The 20173-nt window shown below is 39.0% G+C and overlaps 1 protein-coding gene across 3 annotated transcripts in view; it reads left to right on the top strand.

The window, feature by feature from the left end:
* LOC104235164 (ABC transporter A family member 1) overlaps nucleotides 1-20173 on the top strand; it is a 48552-nt gene that overhangs the window by 21073 nt on the left and 7306 nt on the right. For all 3 annotated transcript variants that reach the window (XM_070171718.1, XM_070171719.1, XM_070171720.1), the window contains exons 21-33: nucleotides 8160-8867; nucleotides 8950-9128; nucleotides 10162-10372; nucleotides 11247-11330; nucleotides 11754-11795; nucleotides 11880-11976; nucleotides 13490-13617; nucleotides 13694-13798; nucleotides 14463-14609; nucleotides 15653-15916; nucleotides 15993-16128; nucleotides 16538-16617; nucleotides 16707-16814. In XM_070171718.1, coding sequence (XP_070027819.1) covers nucleotides 8160-8867; nucleotides 8950-9128; nucleotides 10162-10372; nucleotides 11247-11330; nucleotides 11754-11795; nucleotides 11880-11976; nucleotides 13490-13617; nucleotides 13694-13798; nucleotides 14463-14609; nucleotides 15653-15916; nucleotides 15993-16128; nucleotides 16538-16617; nucleotides 16707-16814 — 2289 coding nt within the window. The remainder of the gene's footprint in view (nucleotides 1-8159; nucleotides 8868-8949; nucleotides 9129-10161; nucleotides 10373-11246; nucleotides 11331-11753; nucleotides 11796-11879; nucleotides 11977-13489; nucleotides 13618-13693; nucleotides 13799-14462; nucleotides 14610-15652; nucleotides 15917-15992; nucleotides 16129-16537; nucleotides 16618-16706; nucleotides 16815-20173) is intronic.

The raw sequence follows: 20173 nt of genomic DNA, 5'->3' as shown, positions 1-20173 counted from the left end.
TCCCTTGCTTGAGCTGTTGGAACTCTGTAGCCTTAGCTTTCCTATCCTCTTCCAGGATAAAGTTAGTCATGAAGGCCTCTATAAATTCTTCCCAAGTAGGCGGACCATCATCTTCATCTCTTTCCTTTTCCCACATCTCAAACCAAGCGCCAGCCACATCTCTAAGCTGGTAAGCAGCCAACTCCACAACTTCATCATCAAATGCTTTCATCACTCGAAGGGCTTTCTTGACACCCTGCAGCCACAACATTGGATCTTCATCAACTATAGAACAATGGAACACTGGAGGACTCAACTTCAAAAATTCATTCACTCTTGAGGACTCATAATTGTTCTGTCTATTTAATTGAGGTGGAATCTCATCTCTTCTTTCGTTCTGGTTGGCCATAAAGGCTTTAAACATCTCCATAGCACTGTTGACAACATTAAACATCTGACCCACCTCGGGAGATATAGTTGCTTGAGCCGGAGCTGCCGTTGGGGGCGGTACTGGATCATCATGTTCCACCACTTCTTCATGCTCAACTCGGGGTACTTGAACCCCCTTTGTGGATTTACCCTTCCTTTTCTAGTTGAAGCCTTCTTAGTTCTACCTTGAGCCACAATGGTAGCAATAGTTTCTTGAGCAGCATCCTGAGTGTCGGTGTCAGAGTTGCGAGTACGAGTCATTTCTGCGAGTTTTGGAGAAAAGAATACATAAGATAATTTCTTAGAGGTAGGCTCTACTGCACGATCTAAAGTATGAAAAAAAATGAGACTTTTCTTAAATGCTTGTAGCCTCCTGTCTATAGGTATGGCGCGCTTCATACCCATAAACAAGACTCTACTAACACGGCTTCATAGACCCCTAGGACTCCATAAACCTGAGGCTCTGATACCAAGTTTGTCACGACCCATTTTCTGAACAAGCCGGGACCGGCACCCAATCACTAAACATGACCGAGCGAACCATCTGCGCTTATCCAATCTATTATAACTTCAAACTTTACATGCCACAAAGAACTACTGTAACCAAATACTTTTCAATAATTTAAATATCTAAAATAAGCCAACTTCAAAACTTTATTCGTAGTAACCAATAAAATACTACTAAGTTATTATCGAAAACATCTGAATCTTAACCCACCGACTATGTCTATGAAGCCTCTACTGATAAACTGACGCACTGCTCAGGACATGAGATTTCCTGCCCAGTTCTCTAAGTAAACAAAGAAATAACTAAATAAAGATGACTCAAAGGAATACTCTACGAACAAAAGTGGAGATCACCAATAGCACTGGAAGGGAGGAAAGTCCTAAACTGTAGCCTGCTCGCCTGCAAAACCGGTTCCTACTTTGTACCGCAGACCAACGTAGATTCTCAAAAGAGAAGCCAGTACTATCCATTGTACTCAGTGAGTTTCAACGACAGGGGACGAAACTTTAATACAATACACATTACGAGCAAAGGATCTAAATGCATACAAGGCATAAAGCTTATAAGAACAACTCTAAAATAATTGCATAATAGTAGTTTATGAATATTCTAAAAGAAATTCTTTTCTTTTTCTTTCTTATAAAAAAAAATACTTTACTTTATACTTTGGGAGTTCCAACTATCCTGACTTAATTCTGTCTCAGTCACCGTGTGATCGACACGAGTTCGATCCCAACCTGATCGAATAGGCCCAATCCACGAGGTGCCACTCGTTTCATGGTTCTCAGCGCTCATGTATCATACCTTAGCATGACTAAGTAATTTCTCAGCAACGAGACCCTCGGCTCGTGTGCTCCCTACTTTGGCACAAGTAGTTTCTGTGAGAAGGCACGGGAGAAAATATGATATATTGATATTGTGTGTGATGCAATACAAGAGTTGCTATTTATAGCTACTCTATACAAAGGGGATACTACTCTTATTCCAATGTGGGACAATTACATAGCTATCTCTAACATTTACATAGCTATCTCTAACACTCCCCCTCAAGCCGGAGCATATAAATCATATGTACCGAGCTTCTTACATATATAATCAATGCGAGGACTAGTGAGGGACTTGGTGAAAATATCTGCAAGTTGATCATTCGATCTCACAAACTTCGTAGTAATATCTCCTGAGAGTATCTTTTCTCTGACGAAGTGACAATCAATCTCAATGTGTTTAGTTCTCTCATGAAACACCGGATTTGATGCAATATGAAGTGCAGCTTGATTATCGCACACAAGTTCCATCCGACTGATTTCACCAAATTTCAACTCCTTGAGCAATTGTTTGGTCCAGACTAGTTCACATGTTGCCATAGCCATTGCTCGGTATTCTGCTTCTGCACTAGACCGAGCAACTACATTCTGTTTCTTACTTTTCCAGGACACCAAATTTCCTCCTACTAAAACACAATATCCAGACGTAGAACGTCTATCAGAAGGTGATCCTGCCCAATCAGCATCCGAGTACCCAACGATCTGCTCATGACCTCGATCCTCAAACAGTAATCCTTTACCTGGAGCCGATTTTATATACCGGATAATGCGGACAACTGCATCCCAATGACTATCACAGGGAGAATTCATAAACTGACTTACAACACTCACAGGATAAGAAATGTCGGGCCTAGTCACTGTGAGATAATTTAATTTACCAACCAGCCGCCTATAGCTTGCAGGATCGCTAAGCGGCTCCCCTGTCCAGGCAGAAGTTTAGAATTCGGATCCATCGGCGTGTCAACAGGTCTGCAACCTGTCATCCCTGTTTCCTCAAGAATGTCTAACACATATTTCCTTTGAGAAATAACAATACCTGAGCTAGATTGAGCAACCTCAATACCTAGAAAGTACTTCAATCTGCCTAGATCCTTAGTTTGAAAGTGCTGGAAGAGATGTTGCTTCAGATTAGTAATACCATCCTGATCATTGCCCGTAATAACAATATCATCAACATAGACTACCAGATAAATACATAGACTTGAAGCAGAGTGGCAATAAAACACAGAGTGATCAGCTTCACTACGAGTCATGCCAAACTCCTGGATAACCGTGCTGAACTTACCAAACCAGGCTCGAGGAGACTGCTTTAGACCATAAAGTGACCGACGCAAGCGACATACAAGGCCACGAGACTCCCCCTGAGCAATAAAACCAGGTGGTTGCTCCATATAAACCTCATCCTCAAGATCACCATGAAGAAAGACATTCTTAATGTCCAACTGATAGATGGGCCAATGACGAACTGCAGCCATGGATAGAAAAAGAAGAACTGATGCCACTTTAGCCACTGGAGAGAAGGTATCACTGTAATCTAGCCCAAATATTTGAGTGTATCCTTTGGCAACAAGACGTGCCTTAAGTCGATCAATCTGGCCATCGGGACCAACTTTGACTGCATAAACCCAACGACAACCAACGGTAGATTTACCTGAAGGAAGAGGAACAAGCTCCCATGTACCACTTGTATGTAAAGCAGACATCTCGTCACTCATAGCCTGTCGCCATCCTGGATGAGACAATGCTTCACCTGTAGACTTAGGGATGGAAACCGAGGACAATGAAGATATAAAAGCATAATGGGGAGATGACAGACGATGATAACTCAAACCAACATAATGAGGATTAGGGTTTAGTGTGGTCCGTATACCTTTTCGAAGTGCAATCGGTGTACTAGGAGCAGGATCCGCAGTAGGAGCCGTGTCAGGTGCAGGACGAGAACCAGATGGGCCTGATGTAGGGCGCGAACGACGATGATAAGTCAAGAGTGGTGTTCCTGTGGCTGGGGAACTAGGAGGGATAACACTGGACTCCTCAAAAGTTGGTATGGGTGAAACCTCTGTGGTTGAAGGTGGAGGAGGATTACTAAACTCCTCCAAAGTCGGTATAGGTAAGACCTCAGATATGTCATGGTGGTCAGCAGAAGTGACATCAGTTGTGAAGAAAGGTTTAGACTCGAAAAATGTGACGTCAGCTGACATAAGGTACCTATGAAGATCAGGTGAATAACAACGATATCCCTTCTGAACACGAGAATAACCAAGGAAGACACACTTGAGAGCACGAGGAGCTAACTTATCTTTCCCCGGGGCTAAGTTATGAACAAAACATGTGCTCCCAAAAACCCGAGGTGGAAGAGGGTATAAGGCTGACTGGGGAAACAATATTGAATGTGGAATCTGACCCTTGATGGGAGATGAAGGCATCCTATTAATCAAATAACAAGCTGTGAGAACTGCATCGCCCCAAAAACGCAGCGGAACACGAGACTCAATTAGAAGTGTGCGAGCAGTCTCAATAAGGTGCCTATTCTTTCTTTCTGCAACCCCATTTTGCTGAGGGGTATAAGGACAAGATGTCTGATGAATAATTCCATGAGAAGACATAAACTGCTGAAACTGAGAAGATACATATTCTAAGGCATTATCACTGCGAAAAATGCGGATAGAGACACCAAATTGGTTTTTGATTTCAGCACAAAAACTCTGGAATATAGAGAATAACTCAGAACGATCTTTCATTAAGAAAAGCCAAGTACATCTTGAGTAATCATCAATAAAGCTAACAAAATAACGAAATCCCAAGGTTGAACTGACTCTACTAGGACCCCATATATCAGAATGAACCAAGGAGAAAACAGACTCTGCATGACTCTCAACACTACGCGTAAAGGAAGCTCGGGTATGTTTCCCAAGCTGACACGACTCACAATCTAATCTAGACAAACTGGATAAACTAGGCACCATCTTTTGAAGTTTGGATAAACTCGGATGTCCTAAACGTCTGTGGATTAGATCTGGAGGATCTGTAACTAGACATGTTGTGGAAGGACTGAGCGAGTTAAGGTAGTAAAGACCTTCTGATTCACGACCTGTACCAATTGTCCGTCCCGTACTGCGGTCCTGCATAATAAAAGAATCATCAATAAAATATATACCACAATTGAGGGCACGAGTCAAACGACTAACAGATGCAAGACTAAAAGGACAACCAGGAACATAAAGAACGGAATCTAGGGTGATAGAAGACAATGGGTTGGCTTGTCCAACTCCTTGTGCCTTAGTTTGACATCCATTGGCTAAAGTAACAGTAGGAAGAGACTGTGAATATACAATATTCGACAAAAGTGATTTATTACCAGAGATATGATCAGAAGCGCCTGAGTCCATGACCCATGGTCCAAGAGTACTAGACTGGGAAACACAAGCAAAAGAATTACCAGCAATAGGAGTGTCAGTCTGGGCAACTGAGGCTACTTGTGGAGATGTTTGCTTACTTGCTCGATACTGAAGGAGCTCATTATATTCTTCTTTAGATACAGAAAAGCCCTGGTTACCTGTAGTCTCGCTCTGAGCAACGTAGGCATTTTTGGGTGGACGGCCATTTAAGGAATAACACATTTCGCGAGTGTGTCCAAGTTTGTGACAATAAGAACACTTGGGTCTAGATCTCCCAAAACGACCGCCTCCTCGTCTATTCTCCATAGCTTGAGATGCCCGAACATCCACTGTCTGGGATGCAAGAACAGAGGAATCAAGTATATGTGATGAAATCACTGGGTGACTTGGTGCTGCAGCAAGGCGAAGTAATCGAGAGAATAATTCATCAACTGTAGGAATAGTCGGACTCGCCAAAATCTGGTCTCGTACTGAATCAAGATCATGAGGAAGTCCAGCGAGTGTAAGAACTAGAAACATTTTCTGTCGCTGCTCTTGTTGTTTTGACACACTAGCAGAAACTGGCATCAATGTCTCAAATTCCTCCATGACTGCCTGTACCTGACCCAAGTAAGTAGACATATCTAATTCTTGCTTCTTTAAGTTTGTCATCCGTGATATCACATCATAGAAGCGAGATATATCATTAGTGTATAACGTACGAGCCTTTGCCCAAACCAAATAACATGTCTGGAATGGCCGAAACAAAGGCATCAACTTAGAATCAATAGAACGCCACAAGATGCTACATAATTGAGCATCAATTTTTGCCCAAAGCGCTATCGCCTTTTCATCTCCTTCGCTAGACTGTTTAATCAGATGATCTTGCACACCTTGACCTTTACACCACAACTCGACAGATGAAGCCCAAGCTAAGTAGTTTGAACCTCCCATTAAAGGTTCCGAGGTAATCATAACATTAGAGTTTCCAGAACTCATGCTTTTAGACCCAAAAACATCAATTCCCAAAGACATCTTGTAAATTATTACCAAATAAGAGAAATAATCAACTGTAATCCACTGAAAATAGAGTAAGGAACACTGAACCAGAATAGTAAACTACTGTAGCAGTTGGAAAGTTACTGTTGCAGCCGGAAAATATTCAAAGTGGTCGGAATGAAATAAAAACAGTAGGGGTAGGATCGGAATTACCAGAAGACCCAACTGTTCTGAAGGAACTTTTTCAAAAAATGGCCGGAAGTCAACTTTTTGAAATCACTATTCACGCCGGAAAAATAAAAAAAGTGGTCGGAATTTGGTGTAACCTGGATGGGTAGGCTCGGAATTGCAAGGGAAACAATCTGTCCTGAAGAGTCGTCGCCAAAAAATGGCCGGAAGGTGGCCCACGCAACGTTGGAACTTCGCCGGAAAATTTTCTTTAGACAACTACAGTACCGCCGGAGATTTTCACTGGGATTTGGTCGTCGGACAGTGACTACTCTTGTGGTAGTGTTGGATTTTGTGCGCAACACTGACCGAGACAAAGCAGACGCAAAACAAATTTGAAAGTCGCCGGAAAAAAAGGGTTCCGGTGACTGATTTTACTTCCCGGAATCGCTGGAATTTATGCACAGCGATAAATCTCTCACGATAGCTCTGATACCATGTGAGAAGGCACGGGAGAAAATATGATATATTGATATTGTGTGTGATGCAATACAAGATGTGCTATTTATAGCTACTCTATACAAAGGGGATACTACTCCTATTCCAATGTGGGACAATTACATAGCTATCTCTAACAGTTTCAGGAAGTCAACGCCTTGGTCAGGACCCTCGGCCTGGACGATGACCCCTTCTCAGAATAAAGGATACTTCCACTTTTCTTTCTACTTCTTCTTGTGACTTTTCAAGTCTAAATCTTTTCTTTTTGGAACATCATGTACATGCTCATGCTGGTATCCTTAAATGTAAAGCATGACATAAGAATGAAATAAACATCTAAAAGTATTTTTAAAGATTCTTGCTTCTTCATAAATTTTCAACATGAAAATAACATATAAGAATAACACAAAAATCGGGAAATTTATGCACATAATAAATCATCTAAACTTTTGCTAGAACAATTCTAAGTTAATAAGTACTCACTCGCTCCAATTAAGTAAATATAAACTCTTTTAAGCAATTCATCAAACACCTTGTATGCGTGCTTTTGTGAGTTAAACCACTTTAGTAAAAGAGTTATATCAACTCACCTTAATACTTCTCGAGCCAATACGTACGCCCCAGTCCAATTGACACCAGTCAAACAATCGATTCTACAACAACCAATGCATTTTAATCAATTTTAAAGTTTCACACATAAACATGGAATTTACTGTTGATAAAGAGGAAGAAGGGAATTAACTATTCAATTCTTGCCTATTACCACGGTAGGATAGTTGACAATAGGGAAATTTACATACCTGAGTTCAAGAATTAGTGATTGGTAAAGAACCCTAGAATTTTATTTTGTTGTGTGCGTAAAGAATAGTGTTTTGTTTCTTGTGCGTATAACTCCGTCGCTTCTTTCTTTGGACCTTTTTACGTCCAGCTACTGCTTTAAGGCCTTAAGCCTTCCCTTTTTCTTCAACAACCCTTTATGGGCTTTAGTCCCTTTTCCCTTTTTCCCCCCCCCCCTTTTTTTTTAATTGCTTTAACTTAACTAATAATTAGTGATACCCACCGTTAATAATTAAAAATATTAAAATTATTAATATTCCTCTAATTGTATATCCAATTATTTATAAATTGAAAAGTAACTCAAAAATCAATCACAGGGGTTTAAATCCGTAATAGAAGTATATTTTTAAGATAAAAAATAAAAGTTCTATATTTAGCGTATCTTGAAACTTTTATAAATTTGAGGAGGGTTACAAATTTGATTTGCTATGCCGACTTCCATGTTGAGCGCAATTACATAAAAAGAGAAAAGGAAAACATTTTTATGTCAGAGAAACTTTTGTTAATCATGCCAAACAGTTCAACTTTCTACTGCTGTAGGTTGCTGCAGAGGTTTCCTTCAAGCTTCCCCTGGCATCCTCCTCTTCCTTTGAGAGCATGTTTCGAGAAATAGAGCGCTACATGAGAAGATCCAACCCTAAATATGAAACCACAGACTACAGAGAAGTCGACAATCTTGGTATTGAGAGCTATGGCATATCTGTTACAACTCTGGAGGAAGTGTTTCTGAGGGTTGCTGGTGGTGACTTCGATCAAGCACAGGGCCTTGAGGAGAAAGCAGATCCAACTTTTTGTGATTCTGTTGATTTAAAAGTGTGCCAAACTAACACTTCAAAGACATTCTTCCCTTCCAAATTATGTGGAAGCTATTTTAGAGTCATATGGCTTATGCTGACCTTGATTGGTTCAGCTTGTAGTCTAATCTGGGCTGCGGTTTCAAGTGTGATTAGCCTTGTTACAATGCAGTGCTGTTGCTGTTGTATACTCTCTAGGTCTACTTTCTGGAAACACTCGAAAGCCCTACTTATTAAGAGAGCGAAATCAGCTCAAAGAGATCGGAAAACAATTGTGTTCCAGTTGTTAATTCCTGCATTCTTTTTGCTTCTTGGTCTGCTGTTTCTTAAGCTAAAGCCACATCCTGATCAGCAGCCGGTCTTCTTCACAACCTCGTACTTCAATCCTTTATTAAGTGGTGGAGGAGGAGGTGGTCCAATTCCTTTTGATCTCACATCGCCTATAGCAAAGGAGGTCTAATTACTATTTGCGGTCTCATCTTTACTCTTTCTATTAATACTTAAAGGTCTTTACCTGCAATGCTTTGATGGTGCAGGTTTCTGACCATGTCCATGGAGGCTGGATCCAAAAGTATCGAGAGACAACATACAGGTTTCCTGATTCTGCTAAGGCAATGAACGATGCCATAGAAGCAGCAGGATCAACTTTGGGCCCTGTCCTACTTTCGATGAGTGAATATCTTATGTCTAGCTTTAATGAATCTTATCAGTCGAGGTGAGTTACTTTGAAAGTCATCTTCAGCTTCAAAGGATTGTTGTAGTTGTATTTTATTTTTGTATATTTGGCTAGCATTTTACTAGTGCTTCAGAATGTCCTTTGCACATGTAACATGCACTTCAACCATTCCATGGCTATTATTATGTGTACTATATAGTATACTAATTACTATTGATACTTGGAAAATCTTTTCTTTAAGGTAGTTTGTTGAAGATAAACTGCACTCTCTCTAACATCATAAGCTTTTAGATGAGGTGGTTACACACTCCAACTTAAGCTTTTGGATGAGTGGGCCTGGAGCAGAGAGAGTGAGAGAGAAGGCCTAATCGGTTAGGAGTGAGTCTGAGTGAAGTTAGTGGCTCGATGGGCTGAAAAAAGAGAAACCCAGACACCAGAGCAGCTTCACGGGTTGAGTTGAGAGGGAGAAGCACAGAGTGATGGAATATGAAAGAGAGAAAGCAGTTGTAAAATGGGGTCATCAAAGTTTGGCTCATTTACCATGTTAAGAACATGGATCTCAGGTCTAACTTAACCTCAAGGTGAGGATTGTCCAAGACCGTATAAGGATACGACAACCTATTTCCTCAACCAATTTAAGACACTTAACAAGTATGCATAACATGTATAAAAATGTTTACAACTGGCTTTCTGGAGGTATCGACATAGTTAGTCTGGTGAGAGCTTTAGTATCTAGATAGAAGACAGCTACGATTCAGTTCTGGATCTTATACTTTATTACTATCCTGGGCATATAATGATCAGAAACCTCCAATTGTCGATATTTAAAATGCAAGTAGAGCACATAATTTGGGCTGGAGATTCATTTATTATATTGAAACTTGTTAGTTTTTCAAAAAAAAAAAAATGCAAGTAAATGAAGTCTCGTCACATTCCAATCGAATGTAGTGATTGTACTATACATTCTACTTCTTCCCCATTTGCCTGCAATCGCTATTTATTTAGCTTAATAGGTCTGCCAAATGAATCATATTTTCCTTCTCTAATCAGTTTCATGCATATTCTATTACAGGTATGGAGCGATAGTCATGGATAATCAGACTGGTGATGGTAGCCTTGGGTACACTGTTCTACACAACAGTTCTTGCCAGCATTCTGCTCCAACATTTATCAATTTGATGAATTCAGCAATACTCAGGCTAGCTACACATAATGAAAATATGACAATTCTCACTCGTAACCACCCTTTGCCGCAGACAGCAAGTCAGCATCAGCAACATCATGTATGATTTTCTATCATCTTATTATTGATGAAATTGTAGCATTCTACGTCTGTCAATGCAAATTCCTTGATTAATTGTTCCGGCTAGAATGTTTACTGATTATTTCTCAAAGAGCTAGCTGTGGTGAAGTCATATTTTGTTTCCTACAAGGCTATACATTATTTTACGTCCTGTAAATAACATTCAACATGATAATCTGCAAGTAAATCTTGGGGTTAGTGGTGTTGAAGATGTTTCGCAGGTTTAAGTTACAGCTGCTGCATGTACCTTGTAAAATATCATCTATAACATGTCTTATCTAACAATTCATTTTGCTTTATTGAAGTTTTCTGACTATATCTTTTATTATACCTTGACATGTCTTATCTAATTATTCATTTTGCTTTATTGAAGTTTTCTGACTATATCTTTTATTATACCTTGATGCTGTACTTAATTGTGTATTTACTACAGTTTATGTCTTGCGTAGATTACTTTTATATATATATATATATATATATATATATATATATGTTTGTTTATAAGCTTACCATCATTCGTCATTGACCACATAGATTACTAATATGTGAAGCAAGTCTTTTACCAAACTACACATACCCTTTTTTAACGACAAATATTTTGGTGAAATAACAAGTTGTCAACTTCCATTTCCCAATATTTGAATATTGACCTACTAATATGTGAAGCAAGTCTTTTACCAAACTACACATACCCCTTTTTTAACGATAAATATTTTGGTGAAATAACAAGTTGTCAACTTCCATTTCCCAATATTTGAATATTGACTTTTTATCTACTGCTCTATGATACATCAGTCAATGATGTAATTCTGAATTTGCTTCTTTTGATGGTTATCTTGTAATCTGTGTTTTAGGATATGGACGCCTTCTCTGCTGCAGTTGTAATCAATATAGCCTTTTCTTTTATTCCTGCCTCATTCGCTGTGGCGATTGTCAAGGTAAATTTGCTCTTTCTTCTAACAAATTGTATTGCAGTTTGAGAAATTATATTATTAGTGTTCTTGATACTTCAGCACCATCCAGCCCCCAGGTATAATATAGGTAATCCGTCCCTATACTAGTAAAGTAGGTACATATTCTATAAATTCATAGGGAATATCTTAAGGTGTCCTATTGAATATTATATATGATTTTCTTTATTCAATTTCAACAATTTTAGACATGTATGAATCTGAACACATACTCACATGATAATCTAACATTTCTCACACATAACAATGGCTCTCATCTATGATTGGCATGCTGATTTGTTCTGGATGTTATTTATTTTCACCCTTTGTAAAGTATGTTCTGTAATTTGCCTGAGGTGTCAAGTATAACCACTCTGCTGGCTGGGTACATATTTATGTTTTTTCCTGCAGGAACGTGAAGTGAAAGCTAAGCATCAACAGCTAATCAGTGGGGTATATTTCTCTCTTCAACATGTCTTAGTCTATCACACATTTTAAGAATTGCTAATGATGCTTTAATGCTCCCAAATTCTGCAGGTGTCCATACTCTCATATTGGGCTTCCACATATATATGGGACTTCATCAGCTTCTTATTTCCTTCATCTTTTGCATTAGTTCTCTTTTGGATATTTGGTATGCTTCAGCTTTTTCTGTCTATCTATTGATAAAGGAGTTTGCTTCAAATGTTTTTGTTGTTCCAAATATTTTTCTTACAACTAGGTCTTATGAGGTTAATAATTTTATTAATGATGGGGAAAAACCTAGTATACGAGCTGTATGCTAAAAGATGAGAACCTACACCATAGTTTCTTCAGAAGCATCTTTATCATTTCACAGTACTATTGCCAAGTTACTCAATCTCTCATATCAGATTGAGATTAAAACTGGATAATGCCTATACATTATCCATAGTAACTCCATCCTATCTAAACTGTATAACTTGGCTGTTTGGATCTGTGTTGACAGAAAAGATTGTTAGTCCCCATTGGTCAAGGGTATGGGCTATTGTCTTCTTATATGCTCTTGGGCTATCCTCACCTCAAAAACTAGCTTATGGGGTTGAGTTAGGCCCGAGGTCCATTTTCCTTGTATGGTATCAGAGCCAGAACCATCCTTATTCTTGGTTACCCAGTGTTGGACCTCCATTCCAGATGTTCGGTCCTGGGCTTGCGGGGAAGGAGGAGGGTGTTAGAGTCCCACATTAGTTACGGCTATGGTTTGTTGTCTCCTTATATACTTTTGGGCATTCACCTTATGAGCTAGCTTTTAGGTTGAGTTTGACCCAAGGTTCATTTCCTAGCATATGGCGTACTATTGTACTGATCACATGCTTGTTTTTCTTATCCTTGATTCAACCTCCTTATCGAGGAAGGTCATCACTTATATGAAATATTCTTGAGTATATCATGTTAGTTCTATCCACCTTGTGAGAATGTTGTCTTTTCTCCTGTTAAATACCACATAAAGTTGTATTCCCTCCGTCCCAATTTATGTGGCGGAGTTCAAATTTCAAGAGTTAAAAGTGTTTTTCTTTGACCGCGATTTTTTCATATGCATTTTCAGATATTTTAAATTGGTAAGCATTGTGATTTTTAGTATTTTTTTTTACATAGTTTTCAAATATATAAACTTTGTTTTAAAAAGGTTAAAGATTCTATATCCGAATTCAAGGTCAAAATTAAGAAATTTGACTCTCGAAATCTGAGCTCCGCCACATAAATTGGGATAGAGGGAGTATGATTTTTGTTTGTTCTTGTTGAGTCCCACATCGACAATGAAGGGGAAGGTGGTCTCCTTATATGGACTTGGACAATCCTCACCTCTTGAGCTAGCTTTTGGGGTTGAGTAAGGCCCAATGTCCATTTAACACGGTATCAGAGCAGGAACCATCCCTATTTTCCCATGTTGGGTCCCATTATTGTCCACGCTCCAGATGTCCAGTCCTGGGCATGAGAGGGGATGTTGAGTCCCACATCGACAATGAAGGGGATGGGTGGTTTCCTTGTATGGATTTGGACAATCCTCACCTCTTGAGCTAGCTTTTGGGGTTGAGTTAGGCCCAATGTCCATTTAACAGTTCTCATTGCCTTATTTAAAAAAAATGATTTTCACTATCCAATTATTTTAAAAAGAACTGCTTCTGTAGGTCTTGAGCAATTTATTGGAAAGGATTCTCTCATTCCAACAATTCTGTTGTTTCTTGAATATGGATTAGCAATGGCATCATCAACATATTGCCTCACTTTCTTCTTTTCCGAGCACAGCATGGCTCAGGTATCTGTTTTGAAGAATATCTGAAGATTTGTTACTTGTGGAATATTGTTGATCCTGATATCGTTTTTATGTGCAGAATGTGGTCCTCCTCGTCCAATTTTTCACTGGCCTCATTCTTATGGTTCTATCCTTCATAATGGGACTTATAAATTCTACAACACACTTAAATTCTCTGCTCAAGGTTGGAAGGCCTAAAGTATTTCTCTCTGAATTACTATATTATGTTATATGTCTTGGTAGTTATGGTTTTAGCTTTAGATGTGAAGGGCATCCTTTAGAGAGATTTGTTGAATTTATATAATAATTGTCAATTTCCATGCATTAAGTTACTGCTTCTGCAGATTGTAGGATCTCAAGTTCGAAATATTGAAATGCGTTTTTCTGTTTACTATCTTCACTTTATCGGTCACCTGGAAGCTTTGTAAAATCACGGAATGACTACTCTGGCGACAACTAAACATTGAGCGAGTATTTTAGAAGTCCTAAATCATTGATCTGGAAGGAGAAGAGCTGGATAAACGAAAAAATGGAACTTTTTAACACTGTACCTATAAATGTACCAAAGAATACTCATGAAACTGGATGGTCTTGCGAATCTGTGCTTCTTCTATATCATGCTGCCCTTTCTTGATATAAAAACTTTTTATTTACACCAATGTACACTATGCTATAACCAATGGCAATAACAAATGAATTACTTAGTTGGATTGTCAAGTAAGATATTGTCTTCAAGAGACTCACTCTCTAATTACCTTTTAGTAATGTCTCTTAATGTATTCACTTTAGCACATATGTGATCAACTCTCTCTCAATGAATAATCCTTACAAGGGACAATCTTTTGCAGAACTTTTTTAGACTGTCACCGGGATTTTGCTTCGCTGATGGATTAGCTTCATTGGCTCTTTTAAGACAAGGGATGAAGAATGGATCTAGAGATAACGTTTTTGACTGGAATGTGACTGGTGCTGCTATATTATACTTGGCTGCTGAGGTAGCCATCTGGTTTGTTGACTCTAATTAAACTTTCTTGCAGCCTGATCATCTCATAGTTGTTTCTTTCTTAAGAAAAGTCATTTGTGATATGTCATCTGTTAGTGTTTTGTTTAGCTTCTCCTTTCTCTTTCTCTCCTTCTGTGACGGAAAGACACAGAATTGTTGAAAACATGTCACATTCATTACCACTTACCTCCACCAGATCGTATCATTTAGGCTTACACGTACAAGATTAGGAGGACTTTCTACCTCTCTTGTCACAAACAGTTATCAAATCGATCACGAGCTCGAACCCCCCACCTCAGCCCCACCCCCACCCCCACAGACGAATGCCCTGGTATTTAAGTGGAGAAGTGTTGAAGATTTAAGTCAATAAAAGTGTGCTGTGCAAAGATGATCATACACTGAAAAGAATTTTCACGTACTTGGCTCATTGAAAAGAATCAAGCCCGCACGTGAGGTGGCGTGTTGAAGATATATAATTACGTCAATGAAAGTGTGCTCTCTCTGACACTTATGCTTTCAGATGAAATGGTCATGCACTTCAACAAGAATAGTAGAGGGGCGGGCCGGTTATCCACAGAGTTCTGGATCCTGCGCCAACGGTCCTTAGGGATTTCTCAGTTATTTTTTTTTAAAAAAAATTTCCCGGCGTAACCATCATTTCCACCACGTGATCTCTCTTCCCACGGATTACTTTATCACTTTTTGAGTTTGCGCATGCTAAACAATGGAATAATTCCATTGGCTGACCTCAAATTTGAACAAGCACTTTTGCTTGTTGAGATCTTCATTTGGTATTTATTTCTTCTTGGTCATTTATAGGCCTTTGATGCATTGTTTGCTCGTATTCGCATGTATTGTGTAGTTTCAGGAACGATTTTTTTCTCTTAGCACTATTCATCCCTGTTGTGTCTTTGTTAGTTATCTTCCATCTATGTCCTTCTTCCTTGCTATCTGTATCCCACCTCATTTATAGCCTTTGCTAAGATCTCTTAGGTTTTAAGGAAACTTTTTAATTTTGGATATCCAACGATTCAGGCCGTTGTGTTTTTCCTTTTAACTCTGGGGCTTGAATTCTTGCCTCAACAAAAAAGGAGTCTTTACAGAGTTAATGAGTGGTGGAAAAGCTTGGGAAAATCTAGGCATGCTATTTCCTCCGGGTCTTCAGAACCTCTTCTGCGACCACCCTCAGGCGATGTTGCTTCTGAATTGGACGAAGACATAGATGTTAAAGCAGAGAGAGACAGGGTTTTATCTGGCTCAACTGATAATGCTGTTATCCACCTTTGTAATCTTCGAAAGGTATGAATATTCTCTTGCCTATAGTTCAAAAGATTAAAGCGTTAAGTCTGCTGAATTAAGTATGTTTCTTATTTAGATCTATCCTGGAGGGAAGTCCCAAGTTCCAAAAGTTGCTGTCCATTCACTGACTTTCTCTGTCCAAGAAGGAGAGTGTTTTGGGTTCCTAGGAACTAATGGAGCAGGGAAGACAACAACACTGTCAATGCTATCTGGTACAATTCTGTTCTGCAGCATTACATAATTCTATATTTGTGAGTAGGCTTGCGTCTAGCTGTGAGAATATGCATATTTGTGATAATGGAAGAAGTTTACAGAACCACTTTGTATTTATATCATCAATTGCTGGAAAAGTACCCTGGCTATTGACAATCTGTCTCTTTTGGTAATTGGTTTGTTTAAATTTCTTAAAGTTCCTAGAGTACTTTAATTATGCTCTTCTTTAAACATTTCAAAACATGAAGGATTTCGTTCTAACAAGTTATATGTGTGCTTTAAACTACTTATTTTGTTCCTACCTGCAAACATTGTGCTTACGTCCTATTGTGCTGCTACTTTTCTTAATTTCTTTTGAAAAATAAACCAACGTTGAGTCAAATATTCTCTTATAATTTACTAATGCAGGAGAAGAAAACCCTAGTGATGGAACGGCATTCATTTTTGGTAAAGATATACGTTCAGATCCCAAGGTTGCTCGTAGACATGTATGGATAGTTCTTCCTGTATAATGAACCCAGTTCCCTTTTGCTATCAATGAATTTACTTACATGCCGTCTGTGTCTTCTCAATGCAGATTGGATATTGTCCTCAGTTTGATGCTTTACTAGAATTTCTGACCGTCCAAGAGCATCTTGAGCTCTATGCAAGAATTAAAGGAGTACCAGAGTATGAATTGGAAGATGTACGTATCTCTTGATTTTATATGTCCAAAAGTGTACTCGAATTTGACTCTATCATAGTTCATAGCATATCTTTTACAAGTTCTAGTAGGGTGGTGGCTTTGTACATGTTCTGTTGATGTGATACGTTTTGTACATGTTCTGTTGATGTGATACGTTGTTTGTTGGTAGAATTGCTCAAGTCTTGTAGATGCTAAAGATTGTTATGTCTCCAGACAACATGACTAAATTAGTAGTTTAATTTGTTTCTTTTTCTTTATACATCAAGGAATACAGATTGACGGAGACGAACACTAGAGAAGTGAACTAGATTCAACCTGTGCTTTTGCATAAGTTTCTCTAACAAGAATGAGCTTATTTCTTATTTTTTTTTGAGAAAGGTAACATATTATTTAATCGTAGCACAAAGGCTGTGCTAAGGCCACAGATACATATATCAAAACGAGTAAAACCACGGCTATCTTCTAACTCCTACTACGGTGATCCTATGATATCTATCATTGAATCTACATCATGTGCAAAATCTTCCTTGCACCAAAAGTGAAACAAAAATAAGCCGTTCATCTTGATCTTCTGTAAGGAGTTGTTGTGTCCTTCAAAACATCTACTGTTTCTTTCCATCCAAATTGTCCACCATATACAACCCGGGATAGTCTTCCACCACTTTTTTTGTTTGATCAGGTCTCCTGAGAAATTCCAGCAAGCAAGCAGCTCCCCTGAACTCCTGGGCATGGCCCATGACAGCCCTTTCATGTTCAAAAATAGTTGCCATAAAGCTGTAGCCAAGTTACAGTGTATAAATAAATGGCTACTACTTTCGGCCTCATTTCCACACATATAACACCTTGAACACAATGACATGCCTTTCTCATTAGATTGTCTTGTGTTAGACAAGCATCCCTGGCTGCTAACCATACAAAGCATGCTACTTTAGATGGTATTTTGTCTTGCCATATTGTTTTCCAACTCCATAATTGGGTTTGCTGACCTTGATTGTTGAGCATTTTGTATGCTGAGTTTATTGTAAAAGAGCCACTCCTATGCCTTGTCCATTTCAACATATCCTCCTCCACTGTAGTCCCCTTGAACTGATCTAGAACATTCAGAAATTCAGTGAATCTAGGTAATTCTCAGTCATTTAGCTCTCTTCTAAAGTTGAAAATCCATCCGTGTTGATCCCAGCTGTCTTCCACCGTGGCTGCATTATTCAAACTCAAAACTTTCATGTCACTGAAAAGGTCTTTCAGAGGTCCATGTCCTAGCTAGTTATCATTCCAAAAGGATGTTTTCCTCCCATTCCCTACTACAATAAAAACATTCCCCACAAAAAGCGGCCAAATAGCCCTGATGGACCTCCATACACTAACCCCATATGTTGTTGTCACTGCTCTAGGTATCCATTGTCCCTCTAATCCATATTTTTCAGTGATGACCTGTCGCCATAGAGTTTGATCTTCCCTGCCATGCCTCCAAAGCCATTTCATGAGTAGGCTTTTATTATGTAGTCTCAAGTTTCTTATGCCTAAGCCCCCAGATTTCTTGCTTTGCGTCAAAACATTCTAGTTTACCAAATGGTAACCTCCCTTCTCTTTATTTCCTTGCCAGATGAAATTCCTTCTCATAACCTTGATCCTTTTCTCTATTTTTGTAGGAATAGGAAAAAGGGACATCATGTATGTGGGAAGTGCATCTAAGACACTGTTAACCAAAGTTACTCTGCCCCCTAGGCATATGTACTGGCTTTTCCACTTGGCCAATCTTTTCTCACATCTTTCTAACACTCCACTCCAAATATCTAACGACTTGTTTTTAGAACCCAGTGGCATACCTAAGTAGGTTGTTGGAAGAGTTCCAACTGTGCGTCCAAGAACACCTGCCAGCCTTTGTATATTAATTACCTCATTTACTGGAAAAATAAGGCTTTTCCTCCAATTGACATGTAGACCAGAGACTGCCTCAAAAATTGTTAGAATTAACCTGAGATGTCTTAGCTCATCTACTTTTGCATCACAAAATACCAAAGTATCGTCTGCATATAGTAGATGAGTTACCTGCATTCCACCTACAGTACTTACCACCTTAAAACCAGTCATCCACCTATTGTTATTTGCTACCTTTATCATGTTATTTAGATCTTCCATTGCTATTAGGAACAAAAAAGGGGAGAGAGGGTCACCCTGTCTCAAACCTCTATGTGAAGGGAAGAAACCTTTGGGGAACCATTGATGAGAACATAGAACTTGACTGAGCTTATGCAGAAGAACATCCATCTAATCCATTTTCTTCCAAAACCCATAGATTTCAGCATTTTAAGAAGAAAAACCCAGCTCACATGATCATATGCTTTCTCAATATCAAGTTTGCAAAGAATTCCAGGAGTCTTCATCTTTAGCCTTGAATCAACACATTCGTTAGCCACTAGTGCTGCATCCATTATCTGTCTCCCCTTTATGAAAGCCATCTGATGCCTATCTACTAGCTTGGAGATCACAGTTTTCAATCTCTCGGTCAAAACCTTAGAAATAATTTTGTACATAGACCCAATTAAGCTAATAGGCCTAAAATCTTTTAACTCTCGAGCTCCGGTCTTCTTTGGTATAAGGGCTATATATGATGCATTAAAGCTCTTCTCAAAAAACTCCTGTGTATGAAAATTCCTCAAGGTTTGCATAACATCTTCCTTTACAATATCCCAGCAAGAAAGAAAAAAACCCATAGTATATCCGTCTGGCCCAGGTGCCTTGTCTGAAGCACATAATTTAACTCCTGCACAAACTTCATCCTCTTCAAATGATCTTTGTAACCACTGCTTCTCACTCTGAGTTATACAAGGACAATCAGCCAAAACAAACTCTGGTCTCCATTCCTCTGTTTCAGTGTAAAGCTTTTGGTAGAAGGATATAATTTTCCCTTTTATAGTCTCTGGATTCTCCACTGTCACACCATTAACTTTCAGCTTATCAATTGTGTTATTTCTCCTGTGTGCATTTTTCATTCTCTGAATTTTTTTGTGTTCCAATCCCCTTGCTTGAGCCAAAGAATTCTAGATCTTTGTCTCCAAGCTATCTCCTCATTTTTTGCTATATCTTCCAGCTCCATGAACACGCTGGCCTTCTGCAAAAGCTCATCTTCATATAGGTTTCTAGTTTTCTGTATAACATCCATTTCTGCCATGGAACTTAGAAGTTGAGTTTTTCTTACTTCAAAGTTAGCATGATTTGTACCATTCCACTCTTTTAGCTTTCCTTTCAGCATCCTCAATTTGCAGGCCAAAATATAATCAGGTCTACCCTGTACCTCAAAAGAAAGCCACCACGTTTTCACCATGTCACTAAAACCTGCCACCCCGAGCCACCAATTC

This window comes from Nicotiana sylvestris, chromosome 4, assembly GCF_000393655.2.
Source record: "Nicotiana sylvestris chromosome 4, ASM39365v2, whole genome shotgun sequence".
NCBI classification, from domain to species: domain Eukaryota; kingdom Viridiplantae; phylum Streptophyta; class Magnoliopsida; order Solanales; family Solanaceae; genus Nicotiana; species Nicotiana sylvestris.
Note: the sequence above shows the minus strand (reverse complement) of the source record. Positions and strands in the feature narration are given on the sequence as shown.